At 38.3% G+C, this 20,747-nt stretch overlaps 1 protein-coding gene across 1 annotated transcript in view; it reads right to left on the reverse strand.

The window, feature by feature from the left end:
• zgc:77752 (uncharacterized protein LOC393862 homolog) overlaps nucleotides 1–20,747 on the reverse strand; it is a 64,086-nt gene that overhangs the window by 23,156 nt on the left and 20,183 nt on the right. The window contains exon 3 of the mRNA XM_028795004.2: nucleotides 3,844–4,037. Within this exon, the coding sequence (XP_028650837.1) occupies nucleotides 3,844–4,022 (179 nt within the window). The 5' untranslated portion in view covers nucleotides 4,023–4,037. The remainder of the gene's footprint in view (nucleotides 1–3,843; nucleotides 4,038–20,747) is intronic.

A 20,747-nucleotide genomic window follows, 5' to 3' on the forward strand; every position in this document is an offset into this window, starting at 1 on the left:
TGAGTGTGGGTATGTGTATGTGTTCCTGCAGTAGACTACTGTGGAAAAATGCATGATTGCAAAATTGAAAAACATCATGATAAATCCCCTCTACCCCCTCCAGGAGGTGCTCTCTTGGAGCACTTTTAGTCACAGGCTCATTCCACCACAGTCTGATAAGAAGCACCTCTGGGGATCTTTTCTGTTCACTGCTATCAGGCAAGTCAATGCTTCCTCCCAAAATACTCTTTAAATTAATTTTGAAATTTCTGCACTATATTATTCATTTATTGATCAATTTGGTTAATTGGCTGTATTACTTGTGCTGTGAGTCTGTATCACTGTTTTTTTATGTTTCTGCTGCTGTATGCATCTGAATTTCCCCTTGAGATTAATAAAGTTTATCTAATCTAACCTAATCTAATTCAGGACTGGCTTCTGCTTTGAATCCAATGCTGTTAGTAGAGACTCAAGTCCATGCAGTACTGTATTTTAAAACAATTCATTTAACACTAAAGCAATAGAAGTACGAAGTACAGTAATCCCTCCTCCATCGCGGGGGTTGCGTTCCAGAGCCACCCGCGAAATAAGAAAATCCGCGAAGTAGAAACCATATGTTTATATGGTTATTTTTATATTGTCATGCTTGGGTCACAGATTTGCGCAGAAACACAGGAGGTTGTAGAGAGACAGGAACGTTATTCAAACACTGCAAACAAACATTTGTCTCTTTTTCAAAAGTTTAAACTGTGCTCCATGACAAGACAGAGATGACAGTTCCGTCTCACAATTAAAAGAATGCAAACATATCTTCCTCTTCAAAGGAGTGCCCGTCAGGAGCATATAAAGTCACAGAGATAGAGAAAAGCAAACAAATCAATAGGGCTGTTTGGCTTAAGTATGCGAAGCACCGCGGCACAAAGCTGTTGAAGGCGGCAGCTCACACCCCCTCCGTCAGGAGCAGACAATGAGAGAGAGAGAGAGATAGAGAGAGACAGAGTTTGTTTTTCAAGCAAAAATCAATACGTGCCCTTCGAGCTTTTAAGTATGCGAAGCACCGTGCAGCATGTCATTTCAGGAAGCAGCTGCACAAAAGATAGCAACGTGAAGATAATCTTTCAGCATTTTTAGACGAGTGTCCATATCGTCTAGGTGTGCGAACAGCCCCCCCTGCTCAATCCCCCTACGTCAGGATCAGAGAAAGTCAGCGCAAGAGAGACAGAGAAAAGTAAGTTGGGTAGCTTCTCAGCCATCTGCCAATAGCGTCCCTTGTATGAAATCAACTGGGCAAACCAACTGAGGAAGCATGTACCAGAAATTAAAAGACCTATTGTCCGCAGAAATCCGCGAACCAGCAAAAAATCTGCGATATATATTTAAATATGCTTACATATAAAATCTGCGATGGAGTGAAGCCGTGAAAGGTGAAGCGCGATATAGCGAGGGATTACTGTAAAATGGTCTTCTGCCTTTTAAAACTTTTACAGAATTATATTTTATTATGGATTAGTTTGACAATGGTATACTGTATAATGATACAGCAAATGATATTTGCTGAAAAAGCATTTACACTTTTTGTTTTATTATTGGAAATATATTCTGGAATTTTTCAAGAGCAATCGTGTCTTACATATTAAAAACACCTTATTTTCAAGATTTAGCAAGCAAAACAACATGAATATTCTGGTTAAATCTAACAATACATGGAATGTATTTAAAACATGCAAAGTATTTTTGAATCACCAGATTTTTAAGTACTGGATGCTAATCAATAAAATGTAAGTTTTAATTGTTGATGCATTCCCTTACTAGTCAACACGTTTTTGCTACGTGCAACTCTTATGAATCATAAAGAAATGCAAGATGAAATCATCTTAATTCATTCATGATAAAATGATGTAAAATAAGAGCGCCTATGTCCCATAGTTTTCAAAATGTAGGAAGCTGAATAAATATATTTTTAACCTGGAGCAGCTGCTAAATTTTTAGTTGTAAAATATTTCCACATCTGTTTTTTATACTCATAACAAATGTTTTTCATAAGATTCTAAACTATTGATGGCTATATAAAGTATATTGCTAAACAGGTAAAATATTACATTGTTTCAGAGGTCACACTAACACTAAACTAGTTTGAACCCAGTGAGAGTTTCAAATCATAACAGTCTCTTCAGCATCACAAAACCTGTGATCGAGTTTCACCCAGTGATATCAGATATACAGCCAAAGAAAGCAAATGAAAATACAACACAGGACAGTATTTGATGTTGCTTGTGCCAGTTTGGAACTCATTCAGTTTGAGAGAATAAAATTACAAACATGCTTGCAACAAATATTGAAAAAGCAAATAAAAGCAAAAAATATTGTATCTGATATTGTCTTGTATATTTTCTTTCAGCTGCATGGCAATCATTTCCTTGCATAAATAAGTTAGTCTATGACTAAACAAAACAAAAAAAAAACAGAGAATGCACATAAGGCTGCATATGTGAAACGTGAGCAGATGCACACATTAATATGCTTAACATTTTACACTTGATTATCAAGTTATTTGTCATATCACACATTTCTGTATGTCTTATTGGAAAATATATAGTGGTCACCACCCATATTTTGTGATGTCCCAACAACATACACATGCAATGACAAGAAGAGACTACAAAAAAAACATAGTGCTAGTACAAACACTTATGAAAAAGCATCACATTCAATAATGAAAAATTTATTAATTCTTACTTTTTTAGGTCCTTGACATGGTGCCACAGGTTAGGTTATATGAAAACATATCATCGTTTTTTTATTGTTTACCTTTAACTTGCCATAACCATGTAATGGCAGGCTGAGGTTAAAAAGAGACATTTTGGGTTCATAAGAATTACTAATGTATTCAGTTCACAAAAATTACTTATGAATGCTTTGAATCACTTCACCTTTCTTGTCCAACATCACCTGACTCAACTGTATAAGAAAACCCCCACGTATGACATACCATTCGACCTATCCTGATATCTAGTTATGCTAGATGTTGAGATTTTTAGGATTCCCCCTATTTTTAACCCTCTAGACCCAAACAAACTCTAATTTTTAGACCATTTTGGACTGCATATTATGCAGGATATTACAACCTTATGATAAAGACTAAACTAACTGGTGTGCAGATCTCATCAACTGACTCTAAGTGGTCATCCTCTAATAGGATGCAAAGGTTCAAAGTTACTGCTTTTCACAAAACTTTGAAAAAATGTTTATTGTTAATAGGCAAGATTGCTCATCACAAACACAATAATATCTTTGATATTTGATTTTTGAAACTAGTGGTTCTAGCCTATAAAGATAGGCAAGTAAAGACAGAAGAGTTGCTGCTTGAATTCTTTTTCAGTGGTCCTTCTGAGATTCCCTTTGCTTTTCTCTTCCTTGTGCATATAGTGTGAAATAATGTACCCAATTTTTGATAAACTGTTCAACTCTTTGGCATCACTCCAGATTTGGAGAGACAACAGGAGGGGGCTGTCTAAGAACATTGATTTCGGACAGTGCTTATCACAATTGATACTATGGCTGATTGTAACAATTGATATCTGAACAACTACAAAAAAATTTATGCAACATACTGGAATTAAAAGCACATTCTAAACCATGAGACTGAAAATAAATTTATGTTTTAGGAGCTGTCACCATTCCTTAAATTGACAAAGACATTTACACAAATTATATTGATGCACTGTACATGTACTGTATATAAATTAGCATTCTTGTCTAAGTCTTCTGTCACCTATCTGATATGGTATTTACAGTAGTTTTGATGGTAAGTTAACAAATCAAGTTTTAATATTTTGATTAAACAATACGAATATTGTAACATACCATGTTGAGTAGAGTCCTCGAATTGCTTGCTGCTCTAAGGTCCAGTTGTTAAGGACCTCATACCGACATTCTTTTCCTCCACAAGTGAGTGAGCAGATGAGGTTAGAAGGAACTGCCTTGATGAGGTTTTCCCGAGCTCGGGAATATGAAGCCCGTGGGACTGGAACTTGTTGTGTCATATTAATATCAGCAGGCTAAAACAGACAAGGAAAATGCACATCAAGCAAAGCAAAAGAAACTTTGACATTTTAACCAAAGCAACAAATCTGAACTTTTCTGGATTGCTCAGAACCTGCCAAAAGGATATTTATGACTTTTAAAATTTACATAGCACAAGGAGATTATTTACTATTCATTTTTTTGGATAAAACTATAGATATACCAACAATCTGCGCATAGTAGGAATCACATATTGTACAAACTGAAAAAAAAACAATCCACAAAGGTGTAACATATACAAAGCAAGATTCAGAGAAATGACAAGGTGATACCAATACAGTGGTCACCTACATTCACATAAAATTACTGTATTTACATGAGAAGACATACAGATACAGAATGATTAAAGTAATAGTAATAGGAACACTTTAAGAAAAATCAATACGTTCTGTTATGGTGGAGAAACTTGCATTACCCAAGAATCTTCAGAACCATATTATTGAAAGCCATGGACCCCTGTTAGATTTTCCTTTTTAAATTTGTTATAAAGCAAGTGACCAGGCAAACATAATTTTAAAACTGACTCTTATCATAATTCCAATAAAACAGCTTTATTGCAACTTTAACTAGGTAAAAAAATTAATTCAGTTAAAAAATCCATACAGAGTTGCTGTGGGGACTTAACAAGTACAAGGTACAGAGTGGACTCTAGACACCATGTTTGTAAGAAAATATGTATGGGAGCAAGTCTAAACAGAAACTGTTAATGATTTCAGGATCTGGTCTTTCCACTTCAGATGAGGAAACTGTGCAAGAACTTAAAAAGGTGTGGTCACAGCATATGTACAGTATTATCACTGGAAATAGATTTACTGATGGGGCGAGTCTATTTCCTACAGCCCTATGGATGGCACTGTAAATCGGCAAATTCGGGGAACCAAATGTATACTAGGAATGCCAAGCAAACACTACTAGTTTGAATGAGCTCACTTTTCACCACCAGAAGAACACGTCATCTTGGTTAAGACTTTTGTATCCAGTTAGCCGTAGCTGATACTTGTCATGACAGCAGTCCTTTGAACTGTTGCTTACAACATTATTGAGAGAAACCACAAAGCTAAAGAAGGAGACATTCCATGCAGTGTTAGCAGAAGAAACTGTGGATTTGACTAAGACGTACTGACAGAACAAGGGCATTGCAGGTGCAGCAATGGTGTGGAATGAGCACAATGAAACAAAAAAAGACAACTTTTGAGCTGCTTTAAAAACACTCAGGTCAGTCGTTCAGTAAATCTGAAAGGGTAAGCCAGGATATTGTACAGCAATTTTCACTGATGGTGAAGAAATGTTGATCTCACTTGAGTATGTTACTATGAGAAACACTTGAATCTAATGGACAAAACTATAAATAAGACAGTGACGGAATCATCTGATTATTCCAAATACAGTTGTGTTTCAGCCATTCTGAAATAGGCATAGGTATGATCTTCCCAAAAATGACAAAGGACCTGGATAATATTGAAGTGTTTAGTTTGCACATCTGTTAAATATTGAGGGGAAAGAAGAACAGTTTTTCTGGACTAGCAAACAAGCAAGGTGATTTGTATTTTCATTTAAATATGAGTTTCATTTAGCAAAGTAATACTAAATCAGTTTTATCAGCAAAGCCTAAGTAAATCATTGTGATAGAGGGCCACAGGGCAATAGTCAAGACTCAGATCTAGGACGATGGTTATTCTGTGTTGTTCACCAAGCAGTGGAACACTACTTGTTCTTACATGGACATCAAAGAGGCTGTGACAATTTGATACTCCTATCTGTGATATCCCAGGATATATTGAAGGATGAAGTCTAGTTTTATACTATTCACTGTTCTTAATCTTTGTGGATTATTGTAATATCTAATATAATAATATTGTCATACATGCAAATATACACAAATTGTGTTGTTTATAATTTTCTTGTTTTTTCTCTGTTAATTGTTTCTTATTCCAATTCAGAACTTTGACTTCCATGTACTTATATGTTATTTGTTGTTTAATTTTTAATACTATTTTTTAGGTATTATTATTTTTGTTTTTATCCCTATTGAATTCCTTTGAATATTTATGAATCACTTTGTATGTATTATTATTAGTATTAGGTTTAGTGTGAGTTTTTGCAGCAACTGTTGCCTGCCATCTCTTATTGTTCTCTATATTTCCAAAGGCCAAATTGGTTTAAAAAATGTTGCCAGTGCAATATTAAAGTGGAATCACAATCTGAAAAGTAAAAGAGTGGCCAAAATGAGGTTACTCTACAAGTTTACATGGCTCACATAGGCACTCACATAGTAGTAGTAGCAGTAGTAGTATGAATAGAAGTAAGCAATAAGTCACTACTCTCTGGTGGTATGATCAAAGAATGTTTTAAAATCCTTAACTTAATTTTATTTAATTGAAAGCAAACAGTCAGCTTACCCCCAATAGTAATTCCAAATGTCATAATGGCTGGAGATTTAAGCTGTTTATTAAATCCTGATCTAGACATATCTTCACCAATTGAGATTTCTGTGAGAATATGCAAGATCGTTGAATGATGTGCTTTACAAAAGATTTGTAAAGGGTTGACACTACAATCGGAATTTAACCGTTTGGGTACATGAGAAACAGAGCAACTTATTTGCAATAATTATTACAAATATGGAGAAACGTCCAACAAGATTTTACAACAACAAATATTTACTGTAAAAATACAGTACAGAATACCAATTTAGTGGGAGCTAAAATCATTATGAGCCATTTAAAATATACTTAAGGAATACTATACGTCTTCATATAATGCAGTATACAGAAAATGAGGCTTAGTCATTTCTTTGATGATATACAAGTACCATAACGTTACATATTCTGTACAGAGCAGACAAAAAAAATCCCTGGGGCTCTCTGAAATTCTATATGCTATAAGCTCACAGCAAAACATAAAGCTGCAGAACCAGACTGCTATTCAATGGAATTTTAACAAATTTTCTCTATCACATTAGTGCCTCTAATGTTATAAATGTTTGTGTAAACTAGAGAACATAACATTTTAGCAAAAACATTATATCAGATGTCAAGCACTGTCTTTCAAATGAAAAAATAAAAACCTGCTTGACTGTTCATCCTACAGTACCTTTCTTATGAAAGATGAATTATTTTTGCAAAGGTATTCTCGTAAAGAATACATAAAGTGCACCCTTATATAATATCTCAAGATCAAATCAGGTTTACAAAAGACAGACATCTAGTATCTTATATTAGATGGCTGTTAAATTCCTCTAAAGTTTTAGACTTCAGAGTTTCTACCTTTTTTAAATGCAAAGAATGCTTTTGATAGAGTCATTTAGTAATGTACAGTAATTTTGGTTAATTTCTAAAATACGGTATGTGCATGGCGGAATTACTTTATGCTAGACCTGAAATTTTAATTCATTAAAATTATATACATTCTGATTGCTTTAAGAGTGTAAAACCAGACCTTATCACCAATGCTTTTTGCAATTGCTATTGAATACCTAGCTTGGATTCAGTCCAAGTTAAAAGGGATCCATAAGGGAAGAGCTTCTCTTTGAGTAGTGAGAAAAGCGCTATATAAATGTAAAGAAAAGATTTTTTTTCTTAGATAGATAGATAGATAGATAGATAGACAGATAGATAGATAGATAGATAGATAGATAGATAGATAGATAGATAGATAGATAGATAGATAGATAGATAGATACTTTATTAATCCCGATGGGAAATTCACATTCTTCAGCAGCAGCATACTGATACAATAAATAATATTAAATTAAAGAATGATAATAATACGGGTGAAAAAAACAGACAATAACTATGTATAATGTTAAATATTAACGTTTACCCCCCCTGGTGGAATTAAAGAGTCGCATAGTTTGGGGGAGGAACGATCTCCTCAATCTGTCTGTGGAGCAGGACAGTGACAGCAGTCTGTCGCTGAAGCTGCTCTTCTGTCTGGAGATGACATTATTTAGTGGATGCAGTGGATTCTCCATAATTGATAGGAGCCTGCTGAGCGCCCTTCGCTCTGCCACAGATGTTAAACTGTCCAGCTCCATGCCAACAATAGAGCCTGCCTTCCTAACCAGTTTGTCCAGGCGTGAGGCGTCTTTCCTCTTAATGCTGCCTCCCCAGCACACCACTGCGTAGAAGAGGGCGCTCGCCACAACTGTTTGATAGAACATCTGCAGCATCTTATTGCAGATGTTGAAGGAAGCCAGCCTTCTAAGGAAGTATAACCGGCTTTGTCCTTTCTTGCACAGCGCATCAGTATTGGCAGTCCAGTCTAATTTATCATCCAGCTGCACTCCCAGATATTTATAGGTCTGCACCATCTGCACACAGTCACCTTTGATGATCACTGGGTCTATGAGGGGTCTGGGCCTCCTAAAATCCACCACCAGCTCCTTGGTTTTGCTGGTGTTCAGGTGTAGGTGGTTTGAGTCGGACCATTTAACAAAGTCATTGATTAGGTCCCTATACTCCTCCTCCAGCCCATTCCTGATACAGCCCACGATAGCAGTGTCATCAGCGAACTTTTGCACATGGCAGGACTCCGAGTTGTATTGGAAGTCCGATGTATATAGGCTGAACAGGACCGGAGAAAGTACAGTCCCTTGTGGCGCTCCTGTGTTGCTGACCACAATGTCAGACGTGCAGTTCCCAAGATGCACATACTGAGGTCTGTCTTTAAGACAGTCCACGATCCATGCCACTAGGTATGAATCTACTCCCATCTCTGTCAGCTTGTCCCTAAGGAGCAGAGGTTGGATTGTGTTGAAGGCGCTAGAGAAGTCTAGAAACATAATTCTTACAGCACCACTGCCTCTGTCCAAGTGAGAGAGGGATCGGTGTAGCATATAGATGATGGCATCTTCCGCTCCCACGTTCTCCTGATATGCAAACTGCAGAGGGTCAAGGGCGTGTTGAACCTGTGGCCTAAGGTGGTGAAGCAGCAGCCTCTCCATGGTCTTCATCACATGTGATGTCAGAGCAACAGGCCGAAAGTCATTCAGCTCACCAGGACGTGATACCTTTGGGACTGGGGTGATACAAGATGTTTTCCAAAGCCTCGGGACTCTCCCCTGTTCCAGGCTCAGGTTGAAGATGCACTGTAGAGGACCCCCCAGCTCCGATGCACAGACCTTCAGCAGTCGTGGCGATACTCCATCTGGACCCGCTGCTTTGCTGGCACGAAGTCTCCTCAGCTCTCTGCTCACTTGCGCTGTTGTTATTATGGGTGGGGATGTTTTTCCTATGCTGGTATCAGCAGAAGGATGTGTGGAGGGTGCAGTACTCCGAGGTGAGAGTGAGAGTGGGGTTAGGGTGGTCAAACCTGTTAAAAAAGTTGTTCATTTGGTTTGCTCTCTTCACGTCTCTCTCAATGGTGGTACCCCGCTTCGAGCTGCAGCCAGTGATGATCTTCATCCCATCCCACACTTCCTTCATGCTGTTATTCTGCAACTTCTGCTCCAGCTTTCTCCTGTACTGCTCCTTCGCCGCCCTGAGTTGGACTCGGAGTTCCTTCTGCACGCGCTTGAGCTCATGCTGATCACCGTCTTTAAAAGCCCTTTTCTTCTGATTCAAAAGGCCCTTGATGTCACTTGTAATCCATGGCTTGTTGTTAGCATAGCAGCGTACTTTTCTTACTGGAACTACAATGTCCATACAGAAGTTGATATAGTCAGTAGTGCAGTCAACAACTTCCTCAATGTTCTCATTATGAGATCCCTGCAGGATATCCCAGTCTGTAGTTCCAAAAAGTTCTCTCAGAGTATTCTCAGCCTCCGGGGTCCACTTCCTGAATGATCGTGTGGTTACAGGTAGAACTCTAACTTTTGGTTTATAGTGAGGCTGAAGCTGAACCAGGTTATGATCTCCTTTCCCAAGCGCAGGCAGCGGGGTGGCGCTGTATGCGTCTTTAACGTTTGCATACAGTAAATCAATAGTCTTATTTCCCCGGGTGTTACAGTCCACATACTGGGAGAATGCAGGCAATGTTTTGTCCAGCGTCACATGGTTAAAGTCTCCAGCGATTAGCACAAGCGCCTCAGGGTGCTGCGTTTGTAACTTAGCAACAGCGGAATGGATGATGTCACTCGCTGACTCCACGTCTGCCCGAGGAGGAATGTATACAATAACAACAATGACATGTCCAAACTCTCTGGGCAAATAGTAGGGACGTAAACTTACGGCCAACAGTTCGATATCCCTGCAGCAAGTGGAGATTTTGACGTTAACATGTCCAGAGTGACACCACCGTGTATTAACATAGAGAGCGAGTCCTCCTCCTTTGTGCTTACCACAGGTACTTGCATCTCTGTCCGCTCTAACTGTGCTATACCCGGATAGCTCCACGTTGGCATCTGGGATGGTGTTATTTAGCCACGTTTCGCAGAAACACAACAAACTGCATTCTCTGTAGGTCCTTACATTTTTCACCAGCGCAGCCAGTTCGTCGATCTTATTTGAGATTGAGTTTACATTCCCCAGAATCACAGAAGGCACCGAAGGCTTGAAACGCCACTTTCTCGCAAGCCGCTTCTTTTTAGCTTAGTGCCGGCTCTGCTGCCACGATACCGCCTTCTTACCTCGTCGGGTAAATATGGAACCACACCGGCACTGGCATTTGTTCTCAGCGCCCGAAGTTGAGTACTTGAATAGGCGAGTCTCGGCGTGTTAAAATCCATGCCCACGTTGTAAAAGTAAGTGTGTCCAGGGAAGGAATCCACATAAAATAAAGTGGTAGGAGTGATCAATAAATAAAAATAGAAAAATAAAAGTAGAAAAGTACACATACATATACAGTCATACACGGAGCTGCTGAAAAGGCTGCCACTCACGGCGGCGCCGGATGCTATGCTTCTGGTGTTCTATATTTTGGACCCACTATCATTGTTGCTTCAAATTATTGGGCTATTTTCAAAACATCTCTGGGCTCAGAATCAATCCAAATAAGAGGCTTCTCCTCCCAGCGAATTCTCTTCTTTGACAAACTAAATAATTACTTTCCTTTGATTGTCTCTGAACAATTCAAATAGTCTGGGGTGACAGTTACAAGAAAGCTTAAAGATATCTAAAAACATAAGTTTATCAATATGAAAGTATTAAAGAAATGATAACATAAGATTGTCTTACTCTATCTAGGAGAATTAATACAGTGATCCCTCGCTATATCGCGCTTCGCCTTTCGCGGCTTCACTCCATCGCGGATTTTATATGTAAGCATATTTAAATTTATATCGCAGATTTTTAGCTGGTTCGCAGATTTCGGCAGACAATGGGTCTTTTAATTTCTGGTACATGCTTCCTCAGTTGGTTTGCCCAGTTGATTTCATACAAGGGACGCTATTGGCAGATGGCTGAGAAGCTAGATTGCTTACTTTTCTCTCTCTCTTGCGCTGACTTTCTCTGATCCTGACGTATGGGGATTGAGCAGGGGGGCTGTTCGCACACCTAGACGATACGGACGCTCGTCTAAAAATGCTGAAAGATTATCTTCACGTTGCTATCTTTTGTGCAGCTGCTTCCTGAAACGACATGCTGCACGGTGCTTCGCATACTTAAAAGCTCGAAGGGCACGTATTGATTTTTGACTGAAAAACAAACTCTGTCTCTCTCTATCTCTCTCTCTCTCTCTCTTTGTCTGCTCCTGATGGAGGGGGTGTGAGCTGCCGCCTTCAACAGCTTTGTGCCGCGGTGCTTCGCATACTTAAAAGCCAAACAGCCCTATTGATTTGTTTGCTAGAGATTGTTTTCTCTATCTATGTGACATTCTGTGCTCCTGACACGCACTCCTTTGAAGAGGAAGATATTTTTGCATTCTTTTAATTGTGAGACAAAACTGTCATCTCTGTCTTGTCATGGAGCACAGTTTAAACTTTTGAAAAAGAGACAAATGTTTGTTTGCAGTGTTTGAATAACGTTCCTGTCTCTCTACAACCTCCTCTGTTTCTGCGCAAATCTGTGACCCAAGCATGACAATATAAAAATAACCATATAAACATATGGTTTCTACTTCGCCGATTTTCTTATTTCGTGGGTGGCTCTGGAACGCAACCCCCGCGATGGAGGAGGGATTACTGTATTGCCTAAATAAATACATATCCCCCCAAAGTTTCTATTTCTTCTTCAGGGCATTCTTTTTTATTTAATTTGTTTATCAAAAAGTCTATACATAAAAATATGACTCCAAACTAAAAAGAAAGTGTCATTCCATATGTGATCTTATGTTTTATCATTGAGTTGCAAATATATACATATACATGTATGTATAAATTAAAGGAACACTTTTTAATCAGAGTATAGCATCACGTCGATGAAACTTATGGGATATTGATCTGGTCAGTTAAGTAGAAGAGGGGGTTGTTAATCAGTTTCAGTTGCTTTGGTGTTAATGAAATTAACTACAGGTGCACTAGAGGGGCAACAATGAGATGACCCCCAAAACAGGAATGGTTTAACAGGTGGAAGCCACAGATATTTTTCCCTCCTCATCTTTTCTGACTGTTTTTTCACTAGTTTTGCTTTTGGCTACGGTCAGTGTCACTACTGGTAGCATGAGGCGATACCTGGACCCTATAGAGGTTGCACAGGTAGTCCAACTTCTCCAAGATGGCACATCAATATGTGCCATTGCCAGAAGGTTTGCTGTGTCTCCAAGCACAGTCTCAAGGGCAAGGAGGAGATTCCAGGAGACAGGTAGTTACTCTAGGAAAGCTGGACAGGGCCATAAAAGGTTCTTAATCCATCAGCAGGACTGGTATCTGCTCCTTTGGTCAAGGTGGAACCAGATGAGCACTGCCAGAGCCCAACAAAATGACCTCCAGCAGGCCACTGTTGTGAATGTCTCTGACCAAACAATCAGAAACAGACTTCATGAGAGTGGCCTGAGGGCTCGACGTCCTCTAGTGGGCCCTGTGCTCACTGCCCGGCACATGGAGCTCGATTGGCATTTGCCATAGAATACCAGAATTGGCAGGTCCACCATTGGCGTCCAATGCTTTTCAAAGATGAAAGCAGGTTCACCCTGAGCACATGTGACAGATGTGAAAGGGTCTGGAGAAGCCATGCAGAACGTTATGCTGCCCATAACATTGTTCAGCATGACCGGTTTGGTGGTGGGTCAGTGATGGTCTGAGAAGGCATATCCATGGAAGGACGCAGAGACCTCTACAGGCTAGACAATGGCACCTTGACTGCCATTAGGTATCGAGATGAAATCCTTGGACCCAATGTCAGACCCTATGCTGGTGCAGTGGGTCCTGGGTCCCTCCTGGTGCACGACAATGCCCAGCCTCATGTGGCGAGAGTATGCTGGAGGTTCCTAGAGGATGAAGGAATTGATACCATTGACTGGCCCCCACACTCACCTGACCTAAATCCAACAGAACACCTCTGGGACATTATGTTTCAGTCCATCCGACACCGCCAGGTTGTACCTCAGACTGTCCTGGAGCTCAGTGATGCTCTGGTCCAGATCTGGGAGGAGATCCCCCAGGACACCATCCGTCATCTCATTAGGAGCACGTGGGGGCCAAACAAACTACTGAGTACGAGTTTGAGTTGCTGCAATGAAATTTCGGCAAAATAGACTAGCCTTCCGCATCATTTTTTCACTTTGATTTTCGGGGTGTCTTTGAATTCAGCCCTCTGTAGGTTGATGATTTTCATTTCCATTAAACGATGTGGCGTCCTTTCATTCCTTACACATTACCCAGTCCATATCAATATAGATATCCAGCATGATTTTTCCCCATTGAGATCTGATGTGTTTTCAAAGTCTTCCTTTAATTTTTTTGAGCAGTTTATATGTTGAGATGTTGGAAGGTGGCAGGAGTCATTGAAACTACAACTGCTTGGTTAGACTTGGAAAAAAAATTTTCTTAAAATCCTCTGTATGTTCTGCCCTGTGTTCTAGACAACTCTAATTATCATCAACTTTCCAGAAACCCAGTGTTTCTCACTCACTCACTCACTCACTTAATTGCTTTAAGGCTAGAATGCGCCTATCAAATGCCCTATCCTATATAATAAAAATATATTCCAGACTTCTTTAACCTATACAGTATTTAGTTTTAGTCATCCAGTCCTTCAGGGATCTCCATACAGATAATGTGTATGTGTTCTTTGAGCTGCTTTGTTACGAATATAATCTTCCAGTAACTAACTATTTTTTCTATATACCATAATGTATAAACTACAATTATTGCCCAAAGCAACTTTCTGTCCTCTTCCTACATCAAGATATATTCATAAAGTAATACTAGCCAGGTTTGAAGAATGCATGTGTAGTATTTCCTGATTTGCCTTTACATGGTCTCTCTTCTTCAGGTACCAGGTCTCTCTTGGCTGGACTACTACAACTCCCTCTTGTTAGACCTCTCCAGCTCTTGCAGAATGCAGCTGCTCGACTGGCGTTCTCTGTTCCTCATTTCGCTCCTGCTACTCGTTTAATTTGGTCTCTCCAGCGGCTTCCTGTTGCTGTAGGGATCCAATTTAAAACTTTTGTCTTGACCTATAGTTCTCTCAATGTTTCTGCTCCTCAATATCTCTAGTCTTTAGTCTCTCCGTATTTCCCTTCAAGAAATCTCCATTCTGCATCTGCTGACCATCCCTTTTGTGAAATGTGCCAAGACTGGACAATGTTCCTCCATTCTTGCTCCAAAGCTATGAAATGATCTCCCTTTGTCTATAACCAGTTTGCCCATATTTAGACATCTTTTAAAAATGCACCTTTTCATTATATATTTTGGAAACACTGAGTTTATTTTTTGCAGGTTAGCTGCTGTTGTACTGACAAAGAATTTAGGAAACTGATTTTTGTCAAACTCTAGTTGTGTGCATAATTATGTAATAGTAGTACTCCCATGTCCTGTTTGCACCTTCTAATCATTCTTCTATATATTATAACTTGTTTTGTAGGTTGCCTTGGATAAAGGCATCTGCTAAATAAATAATAACAATTATTTATAATAATAATAATTATTATTATTATTATTATAATCCATCCATCCATCCATCCATCCATTATCCAACCCGCTATATCCTAACTACAGGCCAATCCCAGCCAACACAGGGAGCAAGGCAGGATATTATAATAATGTCCAGAACAAATACATATACTTGCCTAGTGTAAAAACTGGTGATAAATATAGTAGATACAAATAATATCAAAAGTTTGCCAAGCAAAGGAGATGGGAAAAATGGCACACGTGCTTGCACACCAAAATAAGGTACAAAAATGAAGGCAGTAACACGGTTATAATCACACACATTTGCATCAGTTTTTAAATCTTTATTCACTGGTTTTACATATTTGACTTTCTGGTGTGTGTTGATTATTACATTCATATTTAATGCATTAATTTCCATATGCAGCACACTGCATTCCCATCCAGATATTTTGTAGCTTTATGCTATATGCTGCTTCACAATATGTGTGCAAGATTCAAAGTTATGAATTCTAAAGTGTTACCCATGAGCCATACATACAGTAGATAATGTATAAGGACAATGGGGATACTTGTGGGGATTTATGACACACTAGAAATTATTAATTTAGATTTAAATATATTGTGACAATGTTCAGCACAAAATTCTATTAAACAAATTTAATTCAGCTATAATGCAGTAGTTTACAATTTAATTCAAACTTCTTCCATAATTTACAATGTCTACATAAATCTGATAGAAAGTACCACATACTCCTAATTATTCTTAGAGGCTCAGTGCTAGGATGGAAACTGCTATCATTTCATACTTATTCATACTTATCCCATAATCTACAATGTGTACATGAATCTGAGAGAATTACCACATGCTCCTAAGCCATCCTTAGAGACACAGTGGTAGGACAGAAACTGGCATTATTTGGAGGCATCTTTTGAAAACAATGTTCGCTTTCCTGCCTAAGCATGTGTACATTTAATTTATTTAGTTAATTATTTTTTCAATGAGTTAAAACAAGGGAACAACAACTATTTTTCTATAAACTGTGAAAAAAAAAAAAAAATTCCATTTGGAATTTAATAAATTTGTTTTACTAAATCACATGTAGTGTAGGCTTTGACATAGGCAATAGCCTGTCCTTTAGTACTCAAACTACTGTAATGTTCAAAATTAGTTTTTCCATTTAAGAAATGCCTGAAAATGAAGTCAGTTTCACAAGAATACAGAAAAAAATGTCTGTACTATATAGAGTCACTTGGCCGGTGATGGACTGCCAGCCATAGTGATGGACTAAGGTCCCACTAAACTAGAATGGTCCTGTCAGGATGTAGGCAGAGAGAGAAACAGAGGGAGAGAGACAGAGAGGCTTACAGTGCTTCTCTGTATGCCAGTGGAGCAGAGGTGAACTAAGCAGTAAGGGGAACCCTGGGCTTTGGTTGGGCCCCACCAAAATCTAGCATATAATGTCAAAGCTTAGGAGTTACCTAAACTTAAATAATCACTTAGCAAAAACAGCAAGTAAAGCAAGAGTACGAAATTGGTGTATGGATAGCAGCAGAAACCACATTAACTGAATCTGAGATTATGAGTGATAGAGAGAGACAGAGTATGCCAAACCAAAGATTAAAATTACACTTAATAGACTTCTCAACATAGCATGCCCTGTTAAGTATTAAAAACAATGAAAAACAAATCCTTCAACTTTCAGTTGTAAAAGAGAAAGGGAGACGGGGAAAATATTGTATTTTTAAAGACATTACTACATCAACAGCCTACAACTTTTACTGGTTACAAGCTTATAGCCCTTTATGTTGAGCATGTGAGTAAGAGTTGGCTTCTTAGTAGACAATTTGCATAAAATGTCACAGTTCAGGATTATACAACATTTGCACAGAGATCTGTCAATCAGAATACAGAAGCTTTGTTTTGCATGATGGTTAAATATTCAGTAAGAGAGCTCTAATCTACATTGCAACTCTACAACACCCTCTGCTGGAGTGAAGTGTTAGAAATATATGGACATAAAACTGCTCTGTGATATTTTTAGACTTGATCCATACCATGTTGTACTAGTAAAGAAGAAAACAAATCCTCTACCAGAAGACAATAGGTGCACACAAAATATAGACCTGTAGTGAAAGGAAACTTATTCTATTTTTTTGTAAACTAAAGGATGTGTTCATTCCAGTATAAAAGAACCATTATGCCAGTTTGGCCCATTACAAAAACACATATGTTTTTTATATATATATATATATATATATATATATATATATATATATATATATATATATATATTGTAACAAAGGCGCTATATATGCACCCGACCCAACACAGATTCACACGGGGGCATGTGTAAAATAAAACAACTGTTTATTTTCTTCAGCTGGAGGGCACGTCTTCCCCATAATCCCCCCAGCCACAACACAGTCCCAAGCACTAAACACTAACACCAAAAACACTTCTCTCTTCTACCACCACTCCTCCCTGGCAACCTTGTCCTCCTCCAACAGACTCTGGCCTCTGAGTGGTGGTTGCTGGCCCCTTTTATTGGGCACCCAGAAGTGCTCCAAGTGTTTGATTGGCGACATCCGGCTGTACTTCCGGGTGAGGCGAAACTAATGCCCAGAAGGGTCCAGCAGCTCCTGCTACAGCACCCCCTGGCGGCGCCTGCAGAACCCGTAAGGGCTGTGGAGAACTCCATCCCCCATGGATGCGGGAGACTGAGGCACCGCTCCAACCCAGGGAGGCGGCCATCCAGTGTCCAGGGGAGGTATTGCACTGTCCAGGGCTGCTCCCCCTGAATATATAGTGAAGGGGCATCCCAGCCGGGCATGGGACCCAGCTGTCCGTCACAATATATATATATATATATATATATATATATATATATATATATATATATATATATATATATATATATATATTATACAGTATATATATATATATATATATATATATATATTATCAGTCAAACCTTTTACTTCCAGAGGTTTAAATTTACAGTTTAAGCTAGCAAAAAATGAAAAAAGGAAATATAATATTACAAATGGGCCTTCTTCATGGAACAACTCACGCGTTACATCCAACATGTTCTGCAGTAGTTAAGGTAAATTAAGCCTTGCAAGTTGAAACCAACTACTGTATTTTGACAGGTGTCCCATTTTTTGTTGATTACTTAAAAACCCTAAGTCTGACTCTAAAAACAGAGTTGGAACAGACTGTGTTACTACACCCTCTGAAGTACTACTTGGACAATATTACACTGTAGAAAGTTATAATAATAATATATAGTAATAATATAATAATAATAATAATAATATATAGTAATAACTATTAAATAATATTTAGTAATAAAGGCAAGAAAATGGCATTAACAAAAAAAAAAGAGACAGAGCATTATCCCCCCTAGAAGTGTAGGCCTTTCATTTAGAGAAATTGCAAAAAAAATCAAAGTGTCAGTGAGTACGGTGTCCTACACAATTCAAAGGCAATTGGAAACTGGAAGAAACTCTAATAGGAAAAGATCTGGCAGACCCAATGTCACCATCCAATCAGAAGACAAGTTTCTGGGAGTCACCAGTTTGCATGATAGGTGCCTCACAGCACAACAGCTTCAAACACAGCTTAACCTTGGTCAAAAAAAGAAGATCTCTGTTCCTACTGTGAATAAGAGACTACAGGTTTGACAGGGAAAGTGGCAGTAATAAAGCCATTACTTAAAGGACAAAACAATGTCTTGAAATACAGTACTGGCTGTGGAATACTGCTGACTGAAAGAAAGTCTTATGGACTGATGAATCAAAATTTTAAATCTTTGCTCAAACAAGGAAGAGGAAGTGTGATTGTCTGGGGTTCTTTTGCTGGAGTCGGGGACTTGCACTAAGTGACTGAAATTCTTAATCAAAAGAGTTACCACAGTTTGGCTGTTACATCAGAAAAGGTGGCTACTTTGACAAATCAAAAATTTGAATAACATTTTGTACACTTAATGATTCCTTGACTTATTTTTTTATTTCCCATTTTTTATTTGTTCTATGCCTTGATTTCATGAAACATTAAGTTATTAAATTGCATGCATCTTGATAAAAGATGAAAAAACTGAGGTGTTCTAAAACTTCTCACTGGTAGTGTTTATACTGTATATTTTATATATATATATATATATATATATATATATATATATATATATATATATATATATATATATGGAAGAGAAGGTCTGTGATATATACACACTAGGGGGCCTTGCCCCCTGCTCGCTTTGCTCGCCAACCCCCGTGTTTGGTTTTCCGGATACACACTTTTAAGATTTTTTTTTTCTTTCAATTGTTGCTATTTCATGAGTTTCACTTTTATTTCAGAACTTCTGTAAAAACAATATTTGGAATCTTTGGAGTCCCAATATGCTAAATCTTTTAAATGAGGTCAGTGAGACATGTGTTTAATGACTTTGTACCATAATTCAGGATAGGTTTCACTGTTTGGAATTTTAGCACAGACAAAACAATCTACATCATCAGCAGTTAATAATTTTTTTTGCAAAGTAACCAATAAATGCATGTGAGGTAAAAACCCCTTTTTTGAAATTCTCTGACTTAAACTTCAAAGCCTTACAATATTTACATACTTCTGACATATCACCTGTGTCCATATATTCGATCTCTATTCGCCTTTTCGTTATTTCTCAGAGTAATAATTTCTCTTTGCGCTAATGCGATGTTTACTGTCTTTGTTTTGACACTGTCGTTTTTTTCTGCTTTTATATTCTGTATCTTGCTCTGCATGTGTTTCGCTCCTACGTTTTTTTGAGTCTTTTGAATTCCAGTTTTCATTATCTCTAACCTGCTCTGCATGTGTTTGGCCCCCTTGTTTTTTAACCTCTTTATTACGTTTTACTTTGTTTTCTACTCTGTCTTTTATTTCTGACCTCGCTTTGTCCTGCTTTTTTTTCAATGACACCTGGTCCGTGGTGATTATTTTCCCTTTTTCGAGTAATAATTTATGTTTGTCTGCGCTACTGCGATCTTTACTTTCTTTTTTCTTTTCTAATTTTCCTACTTTCATATTCTTTAACTTTCTCCACATGTGTATCGTACCAACTTTTTTTTTGAGCCTTTCGAATTCCACTGCTTTCATAATCTCTAAGCTGCTTTGCATATGTATAGCGCCAACGTTTGTGAACGTCTTTATGAAGTTCTTCTTTGTCTTTTACTCTCTGTCTTTTAATTCTGAGCCCGACTAGACGTGTTTTTTTTCAATTCCACTTGTTCCGGGCTGATAATTACTTTCCTTATTTTCTGAATTTGCACCTAGATTATTCTTTTTCTTCTTTGCACTTTTTTCTCTCCAACGCTTTTGAGTCTCTTTTCCCCACGCTGCTTTCTTCTTTACTTAGTCGTCGACATTTAATTTATAACGTATTGTCCTTATACGCTTTATATGCGCTGAGACCCTGGATCTGTATGTGCTCAAATCCTTTAGACGACTGAATGTTTTGCTGCCCGTTGTCTTATTTGATATTGGTTGTAAGTAGGGCGTGTCTTGCAAGAATCTCATGTTCTACGTCATCGTGAGACGGTCCTGGGTCAATCTCTTGCCACAAAGTCTCATGTTTAAGGTCCTCGCGAGATGCTCCGTGGCCATTCTCTTTCGTCTCGCGGGTCTTTTAAGCGTCTTCCGTGATCTTAACATGAAGATCACGTCTCGTCTCCCGTCTTTCTCTCCCAGAATTTTTTTTTATAATAGACAGAGATA

Source organism: Erpetoichthys calabaricus, chromosome 1 (assembly GCF_900747795.2).
Source record: "Erpetoichthys calabaricus chromosome 1, fErpCal1.3, whole genome shotgun sequence".
Classification (NCBI taxonomy): Eukaryota; Metazoa; Chordata; class Cladistia; order Polypteriformes; family Polypteridae; genus Erpetoichthys; species Erpetoichthys calabaricus.